General features: G+C 43.3%; 1 protein-coding gene across 2 annotated transcripts in view; it reads left to right on the plus strand.

Moving 5' to 3' along the window:
- EBF2 (EBF transcription factor 2) overlaps positions 1 to 23,585 on the plus strand; it is a 166,216-nt gene that overhangs the window by 44,485 nt on the left and 98,146 nt on the right. For both annotated transcript variants that reach the window (XM_073654072.1, XM_073654073.1), the window contains exons 4-6: positions 237 to 292; positions 702 to 775; positions 9,170 to 9,238. In XM_073654072.1, coding sequence (XP_073510173.1) covers positions 237 to 292; positions 702 to 775; positions 9,170 to 9,238 — 199 coding nt within the window. The remainder of the gene's footprint in view (positions 1 to 236; positions 293 to 701; positions 776 to 9,169; positions 9,239 to 23,585) is intronic.

The raw sequence follows: 23,585 nt of genomic DNA on the forward strand, positions 1-23,585 counted from the left end.
TTAAACATTAAATTTAGCTCTGCTACACCTGTAATAAGGTAACATTATTCTTTAGGCACCAGTGCATTTAATATTTTTTGCAGACAGCTGCTATTTTCTTTTTTTCTTGTGTTGATTTTCCTAGTTCTCTCCTTCCTTGCTAGTGTAGATTCAGTCGGCCATACATCTACCGTCACTTTATATATTTTGCTGGTTTGTACGCTTTCTGCTCCTCATTCTTTTCTTTGTCTTTTAAGGTGTCCGGACGGAACAAGACCTTTTCGTGAGACTAATCGATTCAGTGACAAAACAGGTTGGTTCCTTTGGGCATAGTCAGCCTGGATTATCATCTGGTCTCGGGTGCTGCAGGGATGGAGCAATTTGGGGTCCACGGGTACCAGTCACTACCGGCCCCTGGTGCCTAAGGGGGCCTAAAGTCTTGTGTTCCACATAAGAAGACATCAGTATTATAAATGGCACCTAGTAGGTTTGGGGCTCTGGTACACATCTTGTGTAGAAGCTTCATCTTACTGTACAGTAGGCTTTAATACTAACTAAATGGGCACCTCGTTCTCTTGTATATGATCATAAGGGCACAATCCTGTGATATGATGGGATAATATATGGAGGGGAATGGGTAGAGATTTGGGAATTATAGACTTTACTACTCTCTAGGGTAGTAGATGTTGTGTAACCCTATACCAACTCTCAATTCCCTGCAGCCCATAGCATATGAAGGACAGAATAAGAATCCAGAGATGTGCCGCGTCCTGCTCACTCATGAGGTCATGTGCAGGTAAGAAGTATTCTCTCTGTGGCATTTTTTCATGTCAAGTTGTTCCTCACCAGAAGCTGGACATTTAACCTTCAATTTCATTTCCTTAAAGCAATGGTTGCCGATCTACTATAAAATACAATTTAAATATCACGCTCACACACAAGGTTTTCCACAGTGTTCTTCTGCCTTACATTTACTCCCCGATCGCTGGCTACCACCTTACCTGTCCACTCCACAGTGCAGCACCACCCTACATCTCCTCCCTCCTCTCTGTCTACTGTCGTACCAGTCCCCTTCACAGTACTGCACCACCCTATATCTCCTCCCTCCTCTCTGTCTACCGCCCTACCTGTCCACTCCACAGTGCTGCACTGCCCTACATCTCCTCTCTGTCTACCGCCCTACCTGTCCACTCCACAGTGCTGCACCGCTCTACATCTTCTCCCTCCTCTCTGTCTACCGCCCTACCTGTCCACTCCACAGTGATGCACCGCCCCACATCTTCTCCCTCCACTCTGTCTACCGCCATACCTGTACTCTTCACAGTACTGCACTGCCCTACATCTCCTCCCTCGTCTCTTTCTACCACTGTTCTTGTCCTTTCCACAGTGCTGCACCGCCCTACATCTCCTCTCTCCTCTGTGTTTACCGCCCTCCCTGTTCACTCCACAGTGCAGCACCACCCTACATCTTCTCCCTCCTCTCTGTCTACCGCCATACCAGTCCTCTTCAAAGTACTGCACCGCCCTACATCTCCTCCCTCCTCTCTGTCTACCATACTACCTGTCCTCTCCACAGTTCTGAACCGCCCTACATCTTGTCCCTCCTCTCTGTCTACCGCCATACCTGTCCTCTCCACAGTGCTGCACCTTCCTACATCTACTCCCTCCTCTCTGTTTACTGCCGTAGCTTTCCTTTCTCCCTCCTCTCTGTCTACCGCCATACCTGTCCTCTCAACAATGCTGTACCTCCCTACATCTCCTCCCTCCTCTCTCTCTACTGCCGTACCTGTCCTTTCCACAGTACTGCACTGCCCTAAATCTCCCTCCCCTCTACTACCACCCTACCTGTCCACTCCAAAGTGCTGCACCACTCTACATCTATTCCCTCCTTTCTGTCTACCACACTACCTGTCCTCTCCACAGTGCTGCACCGCCCTACATCTCCTCCCTCCTCTCTGTCTACCACACTACCTGTCCACTCCACAGTGCTGCACCGCTCTACATCTACTCCCTCCTCTCTGTCTACCTCCGTACCTGTCCTCTTCCCAGTGCTGCACCTCCCTACATCTCCTCCCTCCTCTCTGTCTACCACACTACCTGTCCACTCCACAGTGCTGCACCGCTCTACATCTACTCCCTCCTCTCTGTCTACCTCCGTACCTGTCCTCTCCACAGTGCTGCACCGCCCGACATCCTCTCCCTCATCTTTGTCTACCACCCTACCTGTCCACTTCACAGTGCTGCACCACTCTACATCTACTCCCTCCTCTCTGTCTACCACACTACCTGTCCTCTCCACTGTCCTGCACCGCCCTACATCTTCTCCCTCCTCTCTGTCTACTGCCGTACCTGTCGTCTTCCCAGTCCTGCACCTCCCTACATCTCCACCCTCCTCTCTGTCTACTGCTGTACTTGTCCCTTCCACAGTTCTGCATCACCTTACATCTCCATCCTCCTCTCTGTCTACCGCCCTACCTGTCCTCTCCACAGTTCTGCACCTCCCTACATCTCTTCCTTATCTCTGTCTACCACTGTACTTGTCCTCTCTACAGTGCTGCGCCATCTTACATCTCCTTTGTCATGACTTTATACCACCTTACCTGTCCTCTGCACAGTGCTACACCACCCTTCATCTCCTCCTCATCTCTGTCTACCACTGTACTTCTCCTCTCTACAGTGCTGCACCATCCTATACATAGATAGGACAGTAGGAAAAGAGACACATCCATCAAGAACATCTCCTCTCTCTTCTTCATCTACCAAGCTACTCGTGCTCTACCAAGACTAACCTCCTCCATAATCTAAACCTCCCAATTCCGCCTTCAAGACTTTTCTTTTGCTGCACCAGATCTCTGGAATGTGCTACCCTTTCAGATGAATTTTTAACATCCTCAATTTAAGTGCGACCTAAAAACACATCTTTTTAATTAGGTCTATCACGTTTTATAAATTGACACCTGCACCTTTATCACCATTATTCCTCAGAGCTCATCCCTTCATTAAATTCAATATCATCTTTGATGCTGCTTTATCTATGAGTGGAGTGCAAAAGATAACAGGATTTCTTGTGTCACCACAATCTCATCATAGATTGAAAAATCTCCCTCTTGGGGAAAAAAATTGCATGAGATCTACTATGGAAAAGTTAGAAATTACTAGTGTAGGCGCAGATGGTGCTATCATTCAGTGGCGTAACTAGAATCCCATAAGAAAATTTTGATTTTACTCTCTCCCCATGTTGGTCAGATGTATGAGCCCTTGTAGCATTCTAAATCCTATAAGAACATACTGTACGTGTTGCCCCCTCATTATGTAGTATCGTCACCCATCCTCTTCTAATGTCCCCCATCCTTGGCCCCTTACAGGTATATATGACGCTCATCCTTGGCCCCTTCTTGGTATATATATCCCCCATCCTGGTATATATATCTCCCATCCTGATATATATGGCTCACATCCTGGTATATATGGCCCTCATCCTAGTATATATATCCTCCATCCTGATATATATGTCCCCCATCCTGATATATATGTTCCCTATCCTGGGCCCATCTGGGTATGTATGTCCCGCATCCTGGTATATATGTCGCCCTTTCTGGTACATATATCCTCCATCCTGGTATATATGTCCCCCATCCTGATATATATATTCCCTATCCTGGGCCCATCTGGGTATATATGTCCCCCATCCTGGTATATATGTCCCCCACCCTGGTATATATGTCCCCCACCCTGGTATATATGTCCCCCATCCTAATATATATGTTCCCTATCCTGGGCCCATCTGGGTATGTATGTCCTCCATCCTGGTATATATGTCCCCCTTTCTGGTACATATATCCTCCATCCTGGTATATATGTCCCCCATCCTGATATATATATTCCCTATCCTGGGCCCATCTGGGTATATATGTCCCCCATCCTGGTATATATGTCCCCCACCCTGGTATGTATGTTCCCCATCCTGATATATATGTTCCCTATCCTGGGCCCATCTGGGTATATATGTCCCCCATCCTGGAATATATGTCCCTCATCCTTGGCCCATTATGGTATATATGTCCCCCATCCTGGGCCCATCCTGGTATATATGTCCCCCATCCTGGTACATAAGTTCCCCATCCTGGTTTATATGTCCTCCATCCTGGGCCCATCCTGATATATATGTCCCCCATCCTGGTATGTATGTCCTGTCCCCCATCCTGGTACATAAGTCCCCCATCCTGATATATATGTTCCCTTCTTGGGACCATCTGGGTATATATGGCCGCCATCCTGGTATATATGTCTCCCATCCTGGTATATATGGCCCTCATCCTGGTATATATGGCCCCCATCCTGGTATATACAGGTGCATCTCACTAAATTAGAATATCATCAAAAAGTTAATTTATTTCAGTTCTTCAATGCAAAAAGTGAAACTATATTATATAGTCATTACAAACAGAATGATCTATTTCAAGTGTTTATTTATGTTAATGTTGATGATTATGGCTTACAGCCAATGAAAACACAAAAGTCATTATCTCAGTAAATTTGAATAATTAACAAAAAACACCTGCAAAGGCTTCCTACGCATTCAAAAAGGTCCCTTAGTCTATTTCAGTAGGTTCCATAATCACGGGGAAGACTGCTGACTTGACAGATGTCCAGAAGGCAGTCATTGACACTAATTTACTTTTTGATGATATTCTAATTTAGTGAGACGCACCTGGTATATATGGCTCCCATCCTGGTAGATATGTCCTCCATCCTGGTATATGCGTCCCCCCATCCTGGTATATGTCCTCCATCCTGGTATATATGTCCCCCATCCTGGTATATAGCCCCTTCCTGGTATATATGTCCCCTATCCTGGTATATATGTTCCCCATCCTGGGCCCGTTCTGGTATATATGTCCCCCATCCTGGTATATGACCCTCTGTTCTGCCGCTGTTCTTTAACGCATATCAAAAATTAAACAATTTTACTCACCTTTCCCCATTCCTACGCTGCAAGGTGTCCTCTTCTGCAGCCAATGCAGAAGCCGGCAGCTGATGTCAGCATGCAAGCGATGGGCAGCGCATGACGTCACTACCATGCGCCGCCAGTGACTTGCACGGTGACGTCAGCTGCAGTCCTCTGATTGGCCGCGACATCTATTGCGGTGCAGGGAACTGGCGGGTATCTGCGCAGCAATGCATTTCAGCTGAATGTACGACCTCGGACGCACATCCTCATTGCCCACCCTACTATTAGTGAGAAGGACTGCCCATCTCTTACTGTAGCCAAGCCAGCCCCCTTCACTACATGCCATTTTAGCACTAAGTCCGCCATATTAACAAAAGGTTAAAGGAGTTGTCCAGTGGAAAAAAGAAAAAGTTATCGCCTGTCCCCAGGATAGGTGATAACAATTAGATTTGTGGGGGTCTGACTGCTGGGACCCCCATCGTTGCCAGAAGGGACACTTTTTTTTCTGTTATAATAATAATAAAGTGCAATACACATGCTTGACCCCCACTTCATTCATTCTTTATGGGGGACAGCCAGAAAAAGTTGATTGCAGTCCTTAGCTGTCCCTTAGAGAAGGAATGCCGCGGCGGTGGAACATGCACACTGCTGTTCTTTTCTAACGAGGGTAGAAGTGCCCCTTTCTGACTGCTAGGACCCCCATCGGTCTATCTTGCGGACAGGTTCTAACTTCTTCTACATCGGCCAGCCCCTTCAAGTGCTTGAATCTCTTAGTATAATTGCCAAGCTATTAAGCCATGCTCACCAGTCTTCCCATTTTGTGCGTTGACCCGGTACACCGCCGTCCCCTTGTAACCTCAGTGATGGATTATGAATGACAACGACACAAAGAAGTCACCGGATTCTAATAAAAAAAAACGGGTTACATTCTCATCAAATATTAACGTGGCCTCCAAAAAAATCATCTCTACAAGGTTTAGGAAACCCTCCATGTATAGATAAATCACGTGTAAGCCCCTTATGGCCCCTGCTTGGGTGTCCTGCACGGATTTGTAGGCGCCTGTAGGCAATCAGCGCGGTCTACTCACACTCATTTACCATTCTGCAATGCGAAAGTGGAGGAAGAACGGAACAGATGAAAGCTTCTCCTCCTCAGGACGGCCATATGTTCGGCATTTCCCAGGACGCTACCTGTTTATCTCACTCCGACACTTTAACTTTGAATTCTAATTTTTCCTATAATTTAGACTTCTGAGTGAACTAAATTACCACAATCAAGCAAATTGGGATTCAGTAACCCTTTCGTTCCCAGTATTGGGATGATCTACCTTTCGGAATTCAGAATTTTTCAATAAGAGGCATCTCAGACTCGACCATATATATCTATAGGGTCTCTAATATTAGGAGTCTTTATGAGAGCGGTCACCTCTCCATCTGCTCCTAGATAGACATCATTTACCTGTTTCCTCTTAGGACGGACGCCACCAACTTAATAAGCTCTCTAATTATGTGCCGCGCCGCCATCTTGTTCGGTCCCGGCTCCTTACTGATTCAGTCCGGGAACAAAAGGCTAATTAGTTACTGCACCCAATTAGTGACTCGCGTCTCATCACCGACCCGAGAATTGTCGCCGTTTTCATCAGAAAATCGTAAAAAAAAATAAAAAAATACAGAAGTTACATGGAGGTCCTGACGCTGGAGACCACAGGTGAGGAGCGGAGCCATTAACCCCTTTCATGCAGTCAAATATTGGCGTTCCGTCCAAGTAGCTTGCAGAGGTAACATTTGCCCTTTTAGAGCCCCCCAAAAAATTAATATTGCAAAAACCTATTATTAGAAATGAATGTGAAGTTGCAGAAGTCTTGGTAGACGCTATGGAGCATTGCTGCCCCCCGTCCACTACAATGGTGCAGCAGACTGATGGGGGCGACGTCAACCCCACAGCTGCTTAATAAGAGAGACATTGACAACCTGTAATGCTCACAGCTGGGGCTCAGCGCTGGGCCCGGCCACACGGCTGCTGGTCACCACGTCCTACCCAGACAGATGGTGGGAATTTATACACTTTTGTTATGCAATCAGCAGGAGCAGAATGTAACACAAAGGCTGATGGCGAGTGTGTGTGCGGAGCAATGTGCGTGTGCGGAGACGTGTGTGTCTGCGGCTCAGCTCTGCTATGTCCGTACATTCTTCATACGTTACCACTGGTTTGGGCCGTGCATGGCGGCCATTGTAGGATCATACACGTGCCTTATTATATGATGGGGGTTGTAGTGATACTATGTCCTGAAATACAAAGATAAAGCCCCAATAATATAGAGATATAGCCCCAATAATATAGAGGCAAAGCCCGAATAATATAGAGGTAAAGCCCCAATACCATAGAGCTAAAGCCCCAATACTTTAGAGATAAAGCCCCAATACTATAGAGGTAAAGCCCCAATACTATAGAGGTAAAGCCCCAATAATATAGAGATAAAGCCCCAATAATATACAGGTAATGCCCCAATAATATAGAGATAAAACCCCAATAATATAGAAATAAAGCCCCAATAATATAGAGATAAAGCCCCAATAATATAGAGGTAAAGCCCCAATAATATAGAGATAAAGCCCCAATAATATAGAGATAAAACCCCAATAATATAGAGATAAAGCCCCAATAATATAGAGATAAAGCCCCAATAATATAGAGATAAAGCCCCAATAATATAGAGGTAAAGCCCCAATAATATAGAGATAAAGCCCCAATACTATAGAGGTTAAGCCCCAATAATATAGAGATAAAGCCCCAATACTATAGAGGTTAAGCCCCAATAATATAGAGATAAAGCCCCGATACTATAGAGGTAAAGCCCCAATAATACAGAGATAAAGACCCAATGATACAGAGATAAAGCCTCAATAATACAGAGATAAAGCCCCAATAATACAAAGATAAAGTCTCAATAATACAGAGATAAAGCCCCAAAAGCACAGAGATAAAGCCCCAATAATGTAGAGATAAAGCTCCAATAATGTAGAGATAAAGCCCCAATAATTAGGGATGTAAAGCCCCAATAATACAGAGAAAAAGCCCCAATACTATAGAGATAAAGCCCCAATAATCTGACACGTCATTATATTCCATCATATCATGAATGAGGATCAGTAAATCCCAAAGAATTATCTCTTTCTCTATCCATCCATCTACTGCTTATCTATCATCTATCCTTTAGGGATGAGCGGACCCGTGGAAGTTCAGGTTCTGGTACCCGAATTTGAACATGAACCCAAACCCAATTGAAATAAATGGGGACCCGAACTTTGGATCTGGAAAATTCTCTCTCTCCTTCCAGACTTCCCCCGAAACTTCGAACAGTTTGTGTTCAGCACTGGCAACCCGCTCAAGTTTCGCTCATCTCTACTATCTATCTATCTATCTATCTATCTATCTATCTATCTATCTATCTATCTATCTATCATCTATCTATCTATCTATCATCTATCTATCATCTATCCATATATCTATTATCTATGTATTATCTATCCATATATCTATTATCTATGTATTATCTATCCATAAATCTATTATCTATCTATTATCTATCTATCTATCTATCAATCATCTATCTATCTATTATCTATCTATTATCTATCATCTATCTATCATCTATCTATCATCTATCCATATATCTATTATCTATGTATTATCTATCCATATATCTATTATCTATGTATTATCTATCCATATATCTATTATCTATCAATTATCTATCTATCTATCTATCTATCTATCTATCATCTATCTATTATCTATCTATCATCTATCTATCTATTATCTATCTATCTATCTATCTATCATCTATCTATTATCTATCTATCTATCTATCTAGAGCACTATAGCACTATGCACTGCACTGGGGTCCTGGGTTCCCACCAAGGACAACATTTGCCAGGGTTTGTATGTTCTCCCCATGTTTGTGTGGGTTTCCTCCTGGGTCTCTGGTTTCCCCCCCACACTACAGACATACTGATAGGGAATCTAGATTGTGAACCCCAATGGGGAGAGTGCTGATAATGTCTGTAAAACGCTGTGAAATATGATGGCATTATATGAGCAAAGCATAATAATAATAATAATAAATATCTCTGGCTGTGACTATCGTTTGCCCTGAGCATCCGGCCGCCTCTGCAGAGTGGTACTTATGCCCCCGTATGCCGGACTGTATCTGATCCATCTTTCTTTCTATGTTTCAGTCGCTGCTGTGAGAAGAAAAGCTGCGGTAACCGCAATGAGACCCCATCTGACCCCGTCATCATTGACAGGTAGGACATCTGGGCTGACATGGCAGACTGATCATGTCCTTGGTTATCACTGCTTCCTATCAGAGCAGGGGATCTGTATCCTTGTGTGTAACAATGGTGAGGTGTATGGGGGCATTATATACCGCCTGCCGGCCTGTCCTCACAATCTGCTGTGCGGAGCCGCTGGGGCCATGTATTGTCTGTGGTGCTGACTGTACGGATGCTGCGCTGCGTTGTGCTGCTTGCAGGGTGTCTTCTCCGCCTTGATAAATATTCTGCGGTCCTGTGAGACCTCTCGCTGCCCACAGCTCGCTCTACATTCCTAGGACCATCTGCTTCTCTCATCTGCAAAAGCCATTGCTTCAGCGGATATGGACACCAGCATGGAGTAAGCACATTACACACGGGGGCGTAACGCGCCACGCACGACAGGCGTCGGGGCCGAGCTCGGCAGGGCACTCAGTAAATTAGGCCGTGACCTTATATCTATGCCCAGCTTCATAAATCTTTTTTTTTTTTTAAATACATAAAAAATGAAGCAACTTTTCAATACTTGTTAATTAAATTATAACTTTCCATTTGGTGTCTACAGCTCCTATGCAGACTGCTGTGTCTCCATGGTAACAGACTACAAACAAACTCTGTGTAGTCTGATCTTGTACTCATATTCCACTCTGTTTGTCCCCTACTTCTGGTTAAAAGAAGTATTCCCTTCTTAGAAAAGTATGGCTGAATAAGACCTCGTCTTGCAACCCTGTGAGAGCGGAAGTGGCCACACATGCTCGCCCACCTCCACATTCATGGCGGCATAAGATGAGGCCCTGTTCTTCAGGTAGATGGGGGTAGATATGCCTTAAATGTATGAGATGAGATCACCCTTGTAGGGTCTGTGTAGTCTGACCCTGCAGTCTCAGATCTGACACATCTGAGACTGCAGAGTCAGACTACACAGAGTGTGTTTGTAGTCTGTTACCATGGAGATGCATAGGTCGGCATTGCAGCTGTAGACACAAAAAAAGTCGAACATTTTTTAATGAAGACCTATTGGAATTGTGTTTCATTTGTTATTGCTATGTTAAATTTAGACTCACTGCTCTCATCAGATGGGGTCGTGTTGTTCACCTCACTTAATTGTGACTAGGAGGTGACTTTTTCATTAATCTAGTGCAGATGGCTAGTATTATAGAGACAAACCCACGCTTTTAGTGAGGCGGAAATCTCACCTTTAGGAGCCCCTGCACTCCATACCACTCCCCATTCCTTAAATGGGGAGAAAACCTCACCAAAAAAATTTGCACCATTTTTTTTTAAGAAACAGCGCCATCTTTGTCCATAGGTTATGTCTGATATTACACAGGGGCAATTGGAGCTGATCTGCAATACTAAACACTGGCTATCAACAAGAGCGGCACTGTTTTTGGTAAAAATGAACAGTCATAGCATTAAGGGGCCCCTGATATCAGCTAATGATGTTCCAGAATAGTCAACATACACAATCCCAGATACACGGCGTACGCTCAGACCCACAGGTCACCATACACAACCCCAGATACAGGACGTACGCTCAGACCCACAGGTCCTATACGCAACCCCAGATACACGACATACGCTCATACCCACAAGTTACCATACACAACCCCAGATACACGGCGCACGCTCAGACCCACAAGTCACCGTACACAACCCCGGATACACAATGCACGCTCAGACCTACAGGTCACCATACACAACCCCGGATACACAATGCACGCTCAGACCCACAGGTCACCATACACAAGACCAGATACACGACGTACGCTCAGACCCACAAGTCACCATACACAACCCCAGATACACGACGTACTCTCAGACCCACAGGTCACCATACACAACCCCAGATACACGACATACGCTCAGACCCACAAGTCACCACACACAACCCCAGACACACGATGCCCGCTCGGACCCACAAGTCACCGTACACAACCCCAAACACACGACGCACACTCAGACCCACAGGTCATCATACACAACCCCAGATACACAATCACCATACAAAACCCCAGATACACGGCACACACTCAGACCCACAAGTCGCCATACACAACCCCAGATACACAATCACCATACAAAACCCCAGACACACGGCACACACTTAGATCCACAAGTCTCCATACACAACCATGGATACATGGTGCATGCTCAGACGCACATGTCACCATACACAACCCCAGATACACGGTCAACATACACAACCCCAGATACATGGTCACCATACACAACCCCAGATACACGACGCACGCTCAGACCCACAAGTCACCATACACAACCCCAGATACACGGTCACCATGCACAACCCCAGATACATGGCACACATTCAGACCCACAAATCGCCATACACAACCATGGATACATGGCGCATGCTCAGACCCACAAGTCACCATACACAACCCCAGATACATGGTCACCATACACAACCCCAGATACACGACGCACGCTCAGACCCACAAGTCACCATACACAACCCCAGATACACGGTCACCATGCACAACCCCAGATACACGGTCACCATACACAATCCCAGATACATGGCACACATTCAGACCCACAAATCGCCATACACAACCATGGATACATGGCGCATGCTCAGACCTACAAGTCGCCATACACAACCTCGGATACACGGCACGCGCTCAGACCCCCAGGTCACCATACGCAACCTCAGATACATGGTACACGCTCAGACCCACAAGTCGCCATACACAACTACAGATACACGGCACACGTTCAGACCCACAAGTCGCCATACACAACCTCAGATACATGGCGCATGCTCAGACCCACAAGTTGCCGTACACAACCCCAGATACATGACGCATGCTCAGACCCACAAGTCACCATATACAACCCCAGATACACAACGCACGTTTAGACCCACAAGTCGCCTTACACAACCCCGGATACACAACAGACGCTCAGACCCACAAGTCACCATACACAACCTCAGATACATGACGCACGCTCAGACCCACAAGTTGCCGTACACAACCCCAGATACATGACGCATGCTCAGACCCACAAGTCACCATATACAACCCCAGATACACAACGCACGTTTAGACCCACAAGTCGCCTTACACAACCCCGGATACACAACGGACGCTCAGACCCACAAGTCACCATACACAACCCCAGATACATGGTACGTGCTCAGACCCACATAAGAAATAATACCTTCATGCATGCCACGTACTGGGCTCTGCTCATTACCATACATTACTATGGCGCAAGCTTCATCATGCCTCTTCACACAGGCTGTGTGTGCGTGGAGTATAGATAATATGCTCCCTTGTTACTCCATGTTTCTTGCCGGTAATTACAGCCTGAGAATCGGATGTGAATTTTGCTTTACTATAGGCTTCCAGTCTCATGCGTGTTATCGCTCAGGGCTATTACTATGGAGCAAACCCCCCTCCCTTGCAGTAAACTGGGCTTGTACATTCCCTAGACGGCTAGTGAGTCTGTGCTTGGAAGATGCCTCGTCTCTGGTTGGGATTTGTGTTCTTCTGCCAAGGGCGTCCCAGTGCGGTTGGTACAGGATGCCAGCATTTATAGCACTGATTGTCACCTGGCCAAAATTATCTTAACCCCCACCCCAGTATTTCCATGGTTATGTGTCTTCCTTCATTTCCCTTAGATTGTAAGCTCTTATGGTCACTCTTCATGCCTATTGATAGATGGGTGAACTAGTCATGGTTGCCGATGAAGGGCAGAATAATTGATCAATTGATCTACTTGTGATTCTGATGATTGACAGTTTGGGATGGCATTATTACCAAACTGGGCACTGTGCATTGTTGCAAGCAGAGGCAGCTTCTGCAGCCAGATCACTAGAGTGCAAACGCTGTGTTCTTTGCCTAGGAAACCGTCCACTTCTGATAGACTGTGGAGGTGGTCAGTAACCTAGGCCACAAGTAGTAAACAATAAAATGAAGCATCCCTCCATTCTCGAGATTCTTAATTAGTAGTGAGTTGCTTGTTTTTATCAAACTTTGCAATTTTATCCATTTTAGAAGATGAACTAACCTCTTTAATCTGCGCATGGTAATTGTATGTTGTGGCATGGCTTTATGACATCTTATACTGTCTTTATGCTGTGCATTGTATACTGGTTTATATTATGTGACTTTTGTCCTTTTATATGTGTCATGTGGTGTTTCCATGTATTTTATGCTTTACATCTTGGAAAAATGTAGTCATATTGAGGCACCTTTAAGACTGATATCTATGCTCAAGGGCCACAAAATTAGGGGTCAATATAAAGATCCTACCATCCACACAAGTCAAGAGATTACCCCAGTAAGGTAGCACTGGCCCGGTAATGTTACCAGCATTAGGCTTTATACACGCAACTGCATGGAATTGTGTGTCCCAATAGGGTTTGGTATTATGTCAAGTGCCAAAATGGGGGTATGTGAAGGTGTCCAAATACCTTGACAATTTTGGTAACTTTTGGTTCTCCCAATTGCCCCATACACAGTTTAAGATGTTCCTGGCAGCTGCTTATCTTCCTTGAGAGCAAAGGATTGACATGTTGCATGACCTACACGGTACTAGGAAGTTTCCCCCCATGGTAATAAGATGTTTTCCCCCATGGTACTAGGACGTTTTCCCCCATGGTACTAGGACGTTTCCCTTGTGGAACTAGCACATTTTCCACCATGGTACTAGGACATTTTCCCCCACAGTACTAGGATATTTTCCTCCATGATGCTAGGACATTTTCCCCCATGGTAATAAGATGTTTTCCCCCATGGTACTAGGACGATTTCCCCCATGGTACTAGGACGTTTCCCTTGTGGAACTAGCACATTTTCCCCCATGGTACTAGGACATTTTCCCCCACAGTACTAGGACATTTTCCTCCATGATGCTAGGACGTTTTCCCCCATGATGCTAGGATGTTTTCCCCCATGGTACTAGGACATATTCCACCATGGTGCTAGGACGTTTTCCCCCATGGTGCTAGGACGATTTCCCCCACGGTACTAGGACATTTTCCTCTATGGTACTAGGAAGTTTTCCCCCATGGTGCTAGGACGTTTTCCCCCATGGTGCTAGGACGTGTTCCCCCATGGTACTAGGACGTTTTCCCCCACGGTAGTAGGACATTTTCCTCTATGGTACTAGGAAGTTTTCCCCCATGGTACTAGGACATTTTCCCCCATGGTGCTAGGATGTTTTCCCCCATGGTACTAGGACGTTTTCCCCCACAGTACTAGGATATTTTCCTCTATGGTACTAGGAAGTTTTCCCCCATGGTGCTAGGACGTTTTCCCCCATGGTACAAGGACGTTTTCCCCCATGATGCTAGGATGTTTTCCCCCATGGTACTAGGACATTTTCCACCATTGGTGCTAGGACGTTTTCCCCCATGGTGCTAGGACGTTTTCCCCCACGGTACTAGGACATTTTCCTCTATGGTACTAGGAAGTTTTCCCCCATGGTGCTAGGACGTTTTCCCCGATGGTACTAGCACGTTTTCCCCCATGGTACTAGGACGTGTTCCCCCATGGTACTAGGACATTTCCCCCACGGTACTAGGACGTGTTCCCCCACGGTACTAGGACATTTTCCCCCGCAGTTTGATGCTGTGTAGTCTTAATAAATGGACAGAAACAATGTATTTCTTAAGTTAATTTCGACATTTCGCTCAATGAATCTGTAGTTACTTTGCTTCAATTTTCTATGAAGTAAGACAATCAGGAGGAACATGTTCCAGAGCCATTCACACCACTCCTGGCACATCTGTAACTGATTTTGGAGGTGAAAGCCTTTAGTACAAGACTGTAATAGCTCAGAGGGAGACACCGAGAAAGGGCCATTATGTGTGTTTTCTTAAGAGAGTCATCCTAATTTACTATCCTTTACTAATGTACTACACGTGCTGAGTGGCCGCAAACACACATTTACCCTGAGCAAACAGTAATCCAATGAGCACAATGTGATGTCCGGCAACATATCGGTGCAATGCTGGGGTTGTATGTAATATCCAATGGTGTCCTGACTGTAGATTATCAGGACCAAATCACACAGTGCTGGATTATGTATGATATCTAGTGATCTCCTGACTTTAAATTATCAAAACAGGATCACACAGTGCTGGATTATATGTAATATCTAGTGATCTCCTGACTGTAGATTATCAGGACAGGATCACATAGATTATGCATAACATCCAGTGATCTCCTGGCTGTAGATTATCAGGAGAGGATCACACAGTGCTGGATTATATGTAATATCCAGTAATCACCAGACTGTAGATAATCAGGACTGGATCACGTAATGCTGGATTATATCTAACATCCACTGATCGCTTGACTGTAGATTATCAAAACAGGATCACACACAGTGCTGGATTATATCTAATATGTCAGTCATCTCCTGGCTGTAGGTTATCAAGACAAGATCAAACCGATTATGCATAACATCCAGTGATCTCCTGACTGTGGATTATCAGGACAGGATCACACTGATTATGTATAACATTCAGTGATCTCCTGACTGTAGATTATCAGGACTGAATCACACAGATTATGTATAACATCCAGTGATCTCCTGACTGCAGATTATCAGGACTAGATCACACAGATTATGTATAACATCCAGTGATCTCCTGCCTGTGGATTATCAGGACAGGATCACACATTATGTATAACATCACAGTGATCTCCTGCCTGTGGATTATCAGGACAGGATCACACATTATGTATAACATCCAGTGATCTCCTGCCTGTGGATTATCAGGACCGGATCACACAGATTATGTATAGCATTCAGTGATCTCCTTCCTGTGGATTATCAGGACAAGATCACACAGATTATGTATAACATCCAGTGATCTCCTGACTGTAGATTATCAGTACAGGATCACACAGATTATATATTGCATTCAGTGATCTCCTGACTGTAGATTATCAGTACAGGATCACACAGATTATGTATAACATCCAGTGATCTACTACTGCCTGTGGATTATCAGGACCGGATCACACAGATTATATATTGCATTCGGTGATCTCCTGACTGTGGATTATCAGGACAGGATCACACAGATTACGTATAACATCCAGTGATCTCCTGAGTGTAGATTATTTCGATGACTGGATCTATAGTATATATAAGTAGAATAACGTGTGTACTTTGTACCCGGCAGGTTTACACCGTCAGCTGCGCCGTAATAATGGCAGATATCAATCACCGGCACGGTGCAGGTACAGCTGGTAATTATCTGCTCCATACGTATTGTGCTGGATTAGTAGTGTGAATTATTTCAGTGTTAACCTTTACACGGCCAATAACAAATTAACAGCCATTATCTGTGTTGACAACAGGCTGTAAATCTTTCCTTCCCTTCCAGAGGGGGACGCAGGCGACGAGTTCCCTGCAAACTGCCAGATGGAATATAGTTCATTCATTGGGGGAGAAGCAGCAAAGACTCAATCCCATAGAAACTAATGGGGAGGGAAATATATAGAAGGGAGATGGGGGCCATACGGCAAAGGTTTAAATGAACCCTCCCCATTATGGCGCCTGGTTTGCCACTCAGGTCAGAACGGCACGGTGATTGTTTTTTTCGTTCTGTACCCTTTTCTTGACCCTTAGGTCACATGGTTGTGTTTGGTATTGCAACTGGATCTATTCAAGTCAATAGGGATGAGCTGCAATACCAAACACAACCAATGGACAATAGGGTTGCTGTTTTTGATTAAAAAAAATGTTAGAAAATATCTGACGCTAGTTTTGTGTCTTAATTCAATCGATGCCCAGGTCTTGCTATTATATTGTGTCCTGCTTGGACAGCATTAGAAGACCAAGACAGGTTTCTTCACTTAAAGGGAATCTGTCAGTAGGATGAACCCTGTTAAGTCGTCTGTATGGACATATAGGTCATAGAAAGCTGAATAAAATGATACCTTGATATCTGCGATCCGATGTGTTGTTCCAGAGAAATCCACATTTTTCTTAATATGTAAATGAGCTTTGAAGATTGGTGTCCCGCCCATAGATCTGAACAACTCATTTACATATTCAGAAAAACGTGGATTTCTCTGGAATAAGACATCGGATCACAGATATCAAGGTATCATTTTACTCAGCTTTCTATGACCTACATGCCCATATAGACGGCTTAGGAGAGTTGATCCTACTGACAGATGCCCTTTAAGTAGTGAATTGGGATTGAACTGCAATACCAAACACATCCAGAAGCGGTGATGTTTCTGGTAAGATAAAAAGCAGACCTCTTTTCTAATCCCATACGCTATCCAAGACCCTGAATGTGTATAATAGGATCGCCTGTACATCTAAAGTTAATAATAATATCTTATTGAGTAATTGCTATGTATGCGATTGTCTTTCATTTTTTTGCATGGCTTCACGTGTAATTACAAATCTTTTTCATATATTTATATATATAAAATTGAAAGTAAATTCCAGGAATTAAATGATGCCGAGAAGGTTAATATCTCCGCTGTTTTTCCCTTTAATACCTCTGTTTGCTTATGAAGCCTCAGCATATGTTACGAGCCAGAAAAGCTTCAGCGCGGACGGCTGGGGAGTAATTGCGGGTTCAGCGAGCGAGTCTGCAGCTTTATTGGGCAGGCAGGAGATTGGAGCTGCGAGAAGGCTGCAGTGTAATAATAGATCAGGTTCACATTTGATGGGAGCCCATTTACTAATGAGGCACAGAGGATCTCCGGTATTACCCATCGCTGCGCGCTTGCCCCCCGATGCCGCAATAAAACAGCAGAACACATGGGGATCGCCTCATTACACCAGTGAGCACACAGGCATCCCATTAAGTAAGAAGACAGTGGTCTACAATCTGTTGTAAAACTACTACTCCCAGCATGTCCGCTGTACAGGGAACCCAGCACTTTCAGACAACTAGAATCTGACCCAGCTAGTGCACGAGATTAGAAAAACATAACTGCTTTTTTTTCCCCCCAAAATAGCGCCACTGTTGTCAATAGGCTATGCCTGGTATTACACCTCAGGTGCATTCAGGTGAACAGGGCTGAGTTGCAATACCAGATTTAGCCACCAGAGCGGCGCTGTTCCTGGAAGAATGCAGCCATGTTTTTACAATCTCTTTTCATGTGTCTTCCAGAAAAAGCACCAATGCCGTTGTTCTGGTGCAGCAACTCAGCTCTATTCACTTGAATGAAACTGAGCTGTGATACCAGACATGGCCAATGCACAAGAGTGGCGCTGTTTCAAGAAGAATCAATGTCAATTTTTGCTAAATTTTAATTTTTTTTGCTTAAATGGTTATTCTTCAGATATCAATGTTAAACCCTATCCATAAGATAGGGGCTAACTTCCAATCGCTGGGACCCTCGCCGATCCTTAGTACCCAGGCTCCGATGGATGGAGAGGTGGTTAAACACATGCACTGCGGCTCTATTCATTCTTAATGAAACCTTGGGAGAGAGCTGAGCATTGCCCCAGGCTAGTCTCTGGCCCCCCATAAGAATGATAGGCAGCGGAAGTGCTCATGATCGACTTGCACTCAATCTCGGGATCAGTGGGGGTCAACGCGGTAGGACTCCCAGTAATCAGGACGTTATCCACTATCTCGTGGACAGAAGATATCTTCCAAACTTGAGAATTCCCCTTTAAGGGGGTATCCAGTAAAACAGGTTATCAACTATCTTAGGGATAGGTGATAATTTGGTGATTGATGGAGGTCTCTTAATGCTATGTCCCCACACTGATCGGCAGCATGTTAGATCTTCGAGTGGTCTTGCTAAAAATTTGTTCTAAGGAAGGTATAGCTATCTCAGACATGTACATTATAAGCCATAAATTTCTGATAGATGCAGGTGCCAACTTTGGGACCTCATCTTCCTAGAAAACGAGGCCTCGTCTTGCACAACTGGGAATGGCCAGGTGGCCGACCATACGTGACTCCCTACATCGATATTTCCAGAAGTTCCAAAAAGTTCCAAACTCCCATAAATGAGAGCATTCTCGGTGGCGCAAGACAGGGGCCAATTCCCATAAAAGATATGTACCTCAGCAATGGACCTTCATCTACCAGATATTTTTTTCTTTTTTACTATGATGATTTTTCTTGATTAGTTTTGTGGTCTCTTGTAGATGATTCCAGGCTCCTGTATGATGGACATCATGTAACTTTTGAGTTGTCCTTCGGGAAACACCTCTAAGACCTTGGTATATTTCTGTTTGGGGAGGTGGGAGGGTTGAAGGTGTCATCTAGCTATTGAGGTGTTGGAGGTTGATGGAAGGGTGTAGAGCTATGAAGAATTGAAATGTGGTGGTCTTGAAGCTGACCTTGTTGACCTGGTTCTTTGTTGGCCAGTCCCAGGGGTGGCCGAAGTAAAGGTTTGGGGAGGTGTTTAACTTTATGTTTTTGATCCGTGTTTCCAAGGGCTGTGAGAATCAATGAGTGGAGGTCACTCTGTGGAAATAAATAAAATAGCTGGAATATTGTGCAGATCGGACCTTTGTAGGCAAATTTGTTTTCGATGGAAAATGATTTAATGAGAACCTAAAAATGAAATCCTATTATAACACTTATATTTGGTTGCATAGGTTTTCGCAGGCACTTAGATAACCAAAACTGGCTAGAAGTGGCTTAATGTAATTAACATTTATCAAAAAATATTTTTACAAAATTGAATTTTTGTTTAGAGAATTTATGCGCGGGTTTGTTTTTTTTCTTTTTTAATTCTCAGTATTTTTTTTATTTAATTTTGGAGGGCATAAATTTAATAAACTTTTCATAAGCCAAGTATGTTCTTAGAAAAAAAATCCAATGCGAGAGATCGTACAAAAATCACAAAATTAATTTTCATAAAACAATTAAAAAATAATTGCGGTAATAATTATCAGTAGTTTTTCTTTGTTTTTAATTTTTAATCAATTTTTCTTTTTTAACTCACTAACATTTAGTTAATGGATGACTTATTTTTTTATTGTTGAATATTTTAAGAAAAAATGTGTCCTAATTTCAGCAAAATTACATTTCAATATCCAAATTAAAAATCTTGGTTAGTTTTTATGTATGTTTCCAAATGTTCCCCTAATTGTGTACTTTCACATTTCATTTGTGCCAAATTTTCCCTTTAATATCTTTAATGAGGACCTTACAGATAAAAATAAAACCCTAATATAAAAGAAAAATTAAAAGTAAAAACCTAAAAAAGGGCAGTCTCCTGAGAAAGTCTTGATATTGGATTACCCTTGTCTCAAATACATTTGTTTTACCAAGTTTATGTCCAAAAACTTATAGGCATTAACCCCCTCATGCCCAGTCTTGTAAACTTAACATTTCTAAGTGATTTTTGTGAATTCCGAAATGGCAAAAAAATCTGCTATATTTTATGAACAGGCGTATATATGATTCAACTTGATCCCTGGACAATTTTTTTTTTACAAAAATTTGCTCATTCAAATCTGTTTTTGACCCCATAAAGTCAACAACTTGATACATAATCATCTGCAAGCCTTGTCCAAAGGATAAGTCCACCCATAAAAAAGGTTCTGGAAAATCAGGACATCTTTACCCAATCTGCAAATTAGTAGATAGAAATAGAAATATATATGTCTGTATCCCTTCGGTTGAGTCCGAATTTTTTTTTCGATAATTTTTTGGATTGTTGGATGGATGGAAATTCCATGATCTAATGACTAATCTTTTGTCAATGGTCAGGAACCCACAATGTTGTGAGCCCACTTTTAAACCTGTCTTAATCCCCTTGTATTACCCACATTTTTTTTTTTAGATACATTTATTTTCTTTCTCCATTATTTTTACAGCCAAAAACTTATAGGCATCAACCCCCGAATGCCCAGTTTTGTAATTTTAATATTTCTAAGTGATGTTTGCGAATTTCAAAAATGGCAGAAGCATCTGCTATATTTTATGAACCGATATATACAAGATTCAACTTGATCCCTTGCCAAAATTTTTTTACACAAATTTGCAGATTCAAATCCCTGTTTTTGACCCCGTAAAGTCCACAACTTTATACATAATCACCTAAAGCCCCCATCCAAAGTATAAGTCCACCCTAAAAAAAAGGTTCTGGAAATCAGGACATCTTTACCCAACCTACAAATTAGTCATATAGAAATATATATGTTTACGTCTTCGGTTGAGTTGAAAATTTTCGAAAATTTTTGGATTGTTGGATGGAAGGAAAGTCCGTCATCTAATGGCTAGTAATATTTTTTTGTCAATGGTCAGGGAAGCCCAACGTTGTGAGCCCACTTTTAGTCCTTTTATTACCCATAGAATTTTTTAGATAAATTTGGGCCAATTTATTTTCTTTCACTGTTATTTTTGTAAAAAAATATATATATATCTGCAAGAGCGGCATCATGTGTTTTGTCTTCATTCTCGGCAGTACGGTTAATGCATAGCAAGGAGATGGCGTGCGTGTAATGTATAGCGTTGGCTTAGAGATAGGAGTATATTAGAGCAGTGTGCGGGGCGATAAGTGCAGGGGGAACGTTGTTAGCTGTGGAAAGTAGTCTCCGCACGTCCTGCGGGGATCTCTCCGTTTTGACCTGCTGACCTCAGCTCTGCTGAGTGTGGTAAATGGGGAATCCCAATGGACCTCAAAATAAGCAAAGAACTTCCCAGAAAGCTACGCGGAGTAACCCTCGCACTCCCAGACTGCAGTTTGTGATTATATATGTCCACGTGAAGGCAAAGTAGAAGGATGATAAATTATATCGGTTCTTACGACCCTAAAAGTGATGTAAAAGAGTTGAATTTTTTATGTAATTTTTTTTAGAATATGATGAGCGAAATGGAACAGTTATATCTGATATATTACCTTCAGTTCTGTATATCTTTTACGCTCAGTCAAGATTAAAGGTGGCCAAACCTGCCAATTTCCATGGGAAGTGTCGCCATCTGAGGTGTCCTGACCCTCCCCTGACATCCTCATACACATGTACTCTCGACTTTGCAGATCGTGCACATGTTCTCATAGGGGAGAGGGGAATAAGCTGCCACCAGACACTTCTATTTAATTACAAAGAGAACAAAGGATCGGGCATATTGACACCCGATATGCCTGATACTTCATTCTCACTTGCAGCAGCATATTTCCCTCCCCCCACTGACAACACATCGAACAAGTTGAGAGCACAGTTGCATGAGTTAGTTGGGAAGAATAACTGTTGGCCGATCGTGACTAGTGACAGTATATTCAGGCATGCTGGTATATATTAGAGATGAGCAAATCGATTTGATGCAAAAAGAATTTGTGTTCGATTTTAGGGAATTCGCTTGAACATGTGAATTGCCAAAAAAATTCTCGTTGCTAAGTTATCACAAAGCTGAAGATTGCATCAGCCAGAGAAGGCTCACATAACTTCAGGCACGAATGCACAAGCTCCCCCATAGTGTCTTACAGCTATCACATCACATGGTATAGCACAGCCAATCAGGAAGTTTTTTTATAGCCTGTATAAAAGCAAAGGCAGGGAATGCAGCTGCCACTTTGCAGTGACCATGGATTGGGAGAGGACATCATAGCTCACCGTTTTGCCATATAGATAGGGGAAAAGGTTATAGAACACTGAATAAGTATTACAAATAGTGTGTGTGACAGTACAGCATTGAAGAACAAAAATTATCAGTTAAAAAAATACCGTTGCCACCATACACAAAACAGAAAATTGGATTAGCCAGAGAAGGCTCACATGACCCCAGGCACAAATGCATGGGCTCCATTATAGTGCCTTGCAGCTATTACATCACATGTTATAGCACTGCCAATCAGGAAAGAGATTCATAGCCTGTATAAAAGGAAAGACAAGGAATAGAGTTGCCACTTTGTAGTGACTCTGGATAGGGAGATGACGTCACAGTTCACAGCTTAGCCATAAAGATAGGAAGAGAAAGCTCTAAAACACTAAATAAACATTACAAATAGTGTGAGTGACAGTACAGCGTTGAAGAACAGCAATCATCCATTTACCCATAGGTATATATGTTAAGTTCACTTGGACATGTCTAAGGCTGTGTTTGCTTTAATGAGCTTGAACAATCTCTGATGCTGTCCTAGGTGACCTCAGAGTGTTACACACATCTTTTCCGGGCAATTGTGGAGGATTTGCGGTATTTGCCATTCGCTGAAAATCAAATTTTTTGGAAAAAATTTGCCGAAGCTGACAAATTCAAATTTCAAAAGACTCGCTCATCTCTAGTACATATACCTAATTGTTTTACTAGCACACATGTATCAGACTTGGCACTTGACATAATACATGATGATAGCACAATGTTTTATCCATAGTTTAAAGGGGATATTCACATCTCTTAGAGAAATGGTATATAAGTAGG

Source organism: Phyllobates terribilis, unplaced genomic scaffold (assembly GCF_046119375.1).
Source record: "Phyllobates terribilis strain yellow unplaced genomic scaffold, ASM4611937v1 Scaffold_11__3_contigs__length_659146591, whole genome shotgun sequence".
In the NCBI taxonomy this organism is placed as follows: Eukaryota; Metazoa; Chordata; class Amphibia; order Anura; family Dendrobatidae; genus Phyllobates; species Phyllobates terribilis.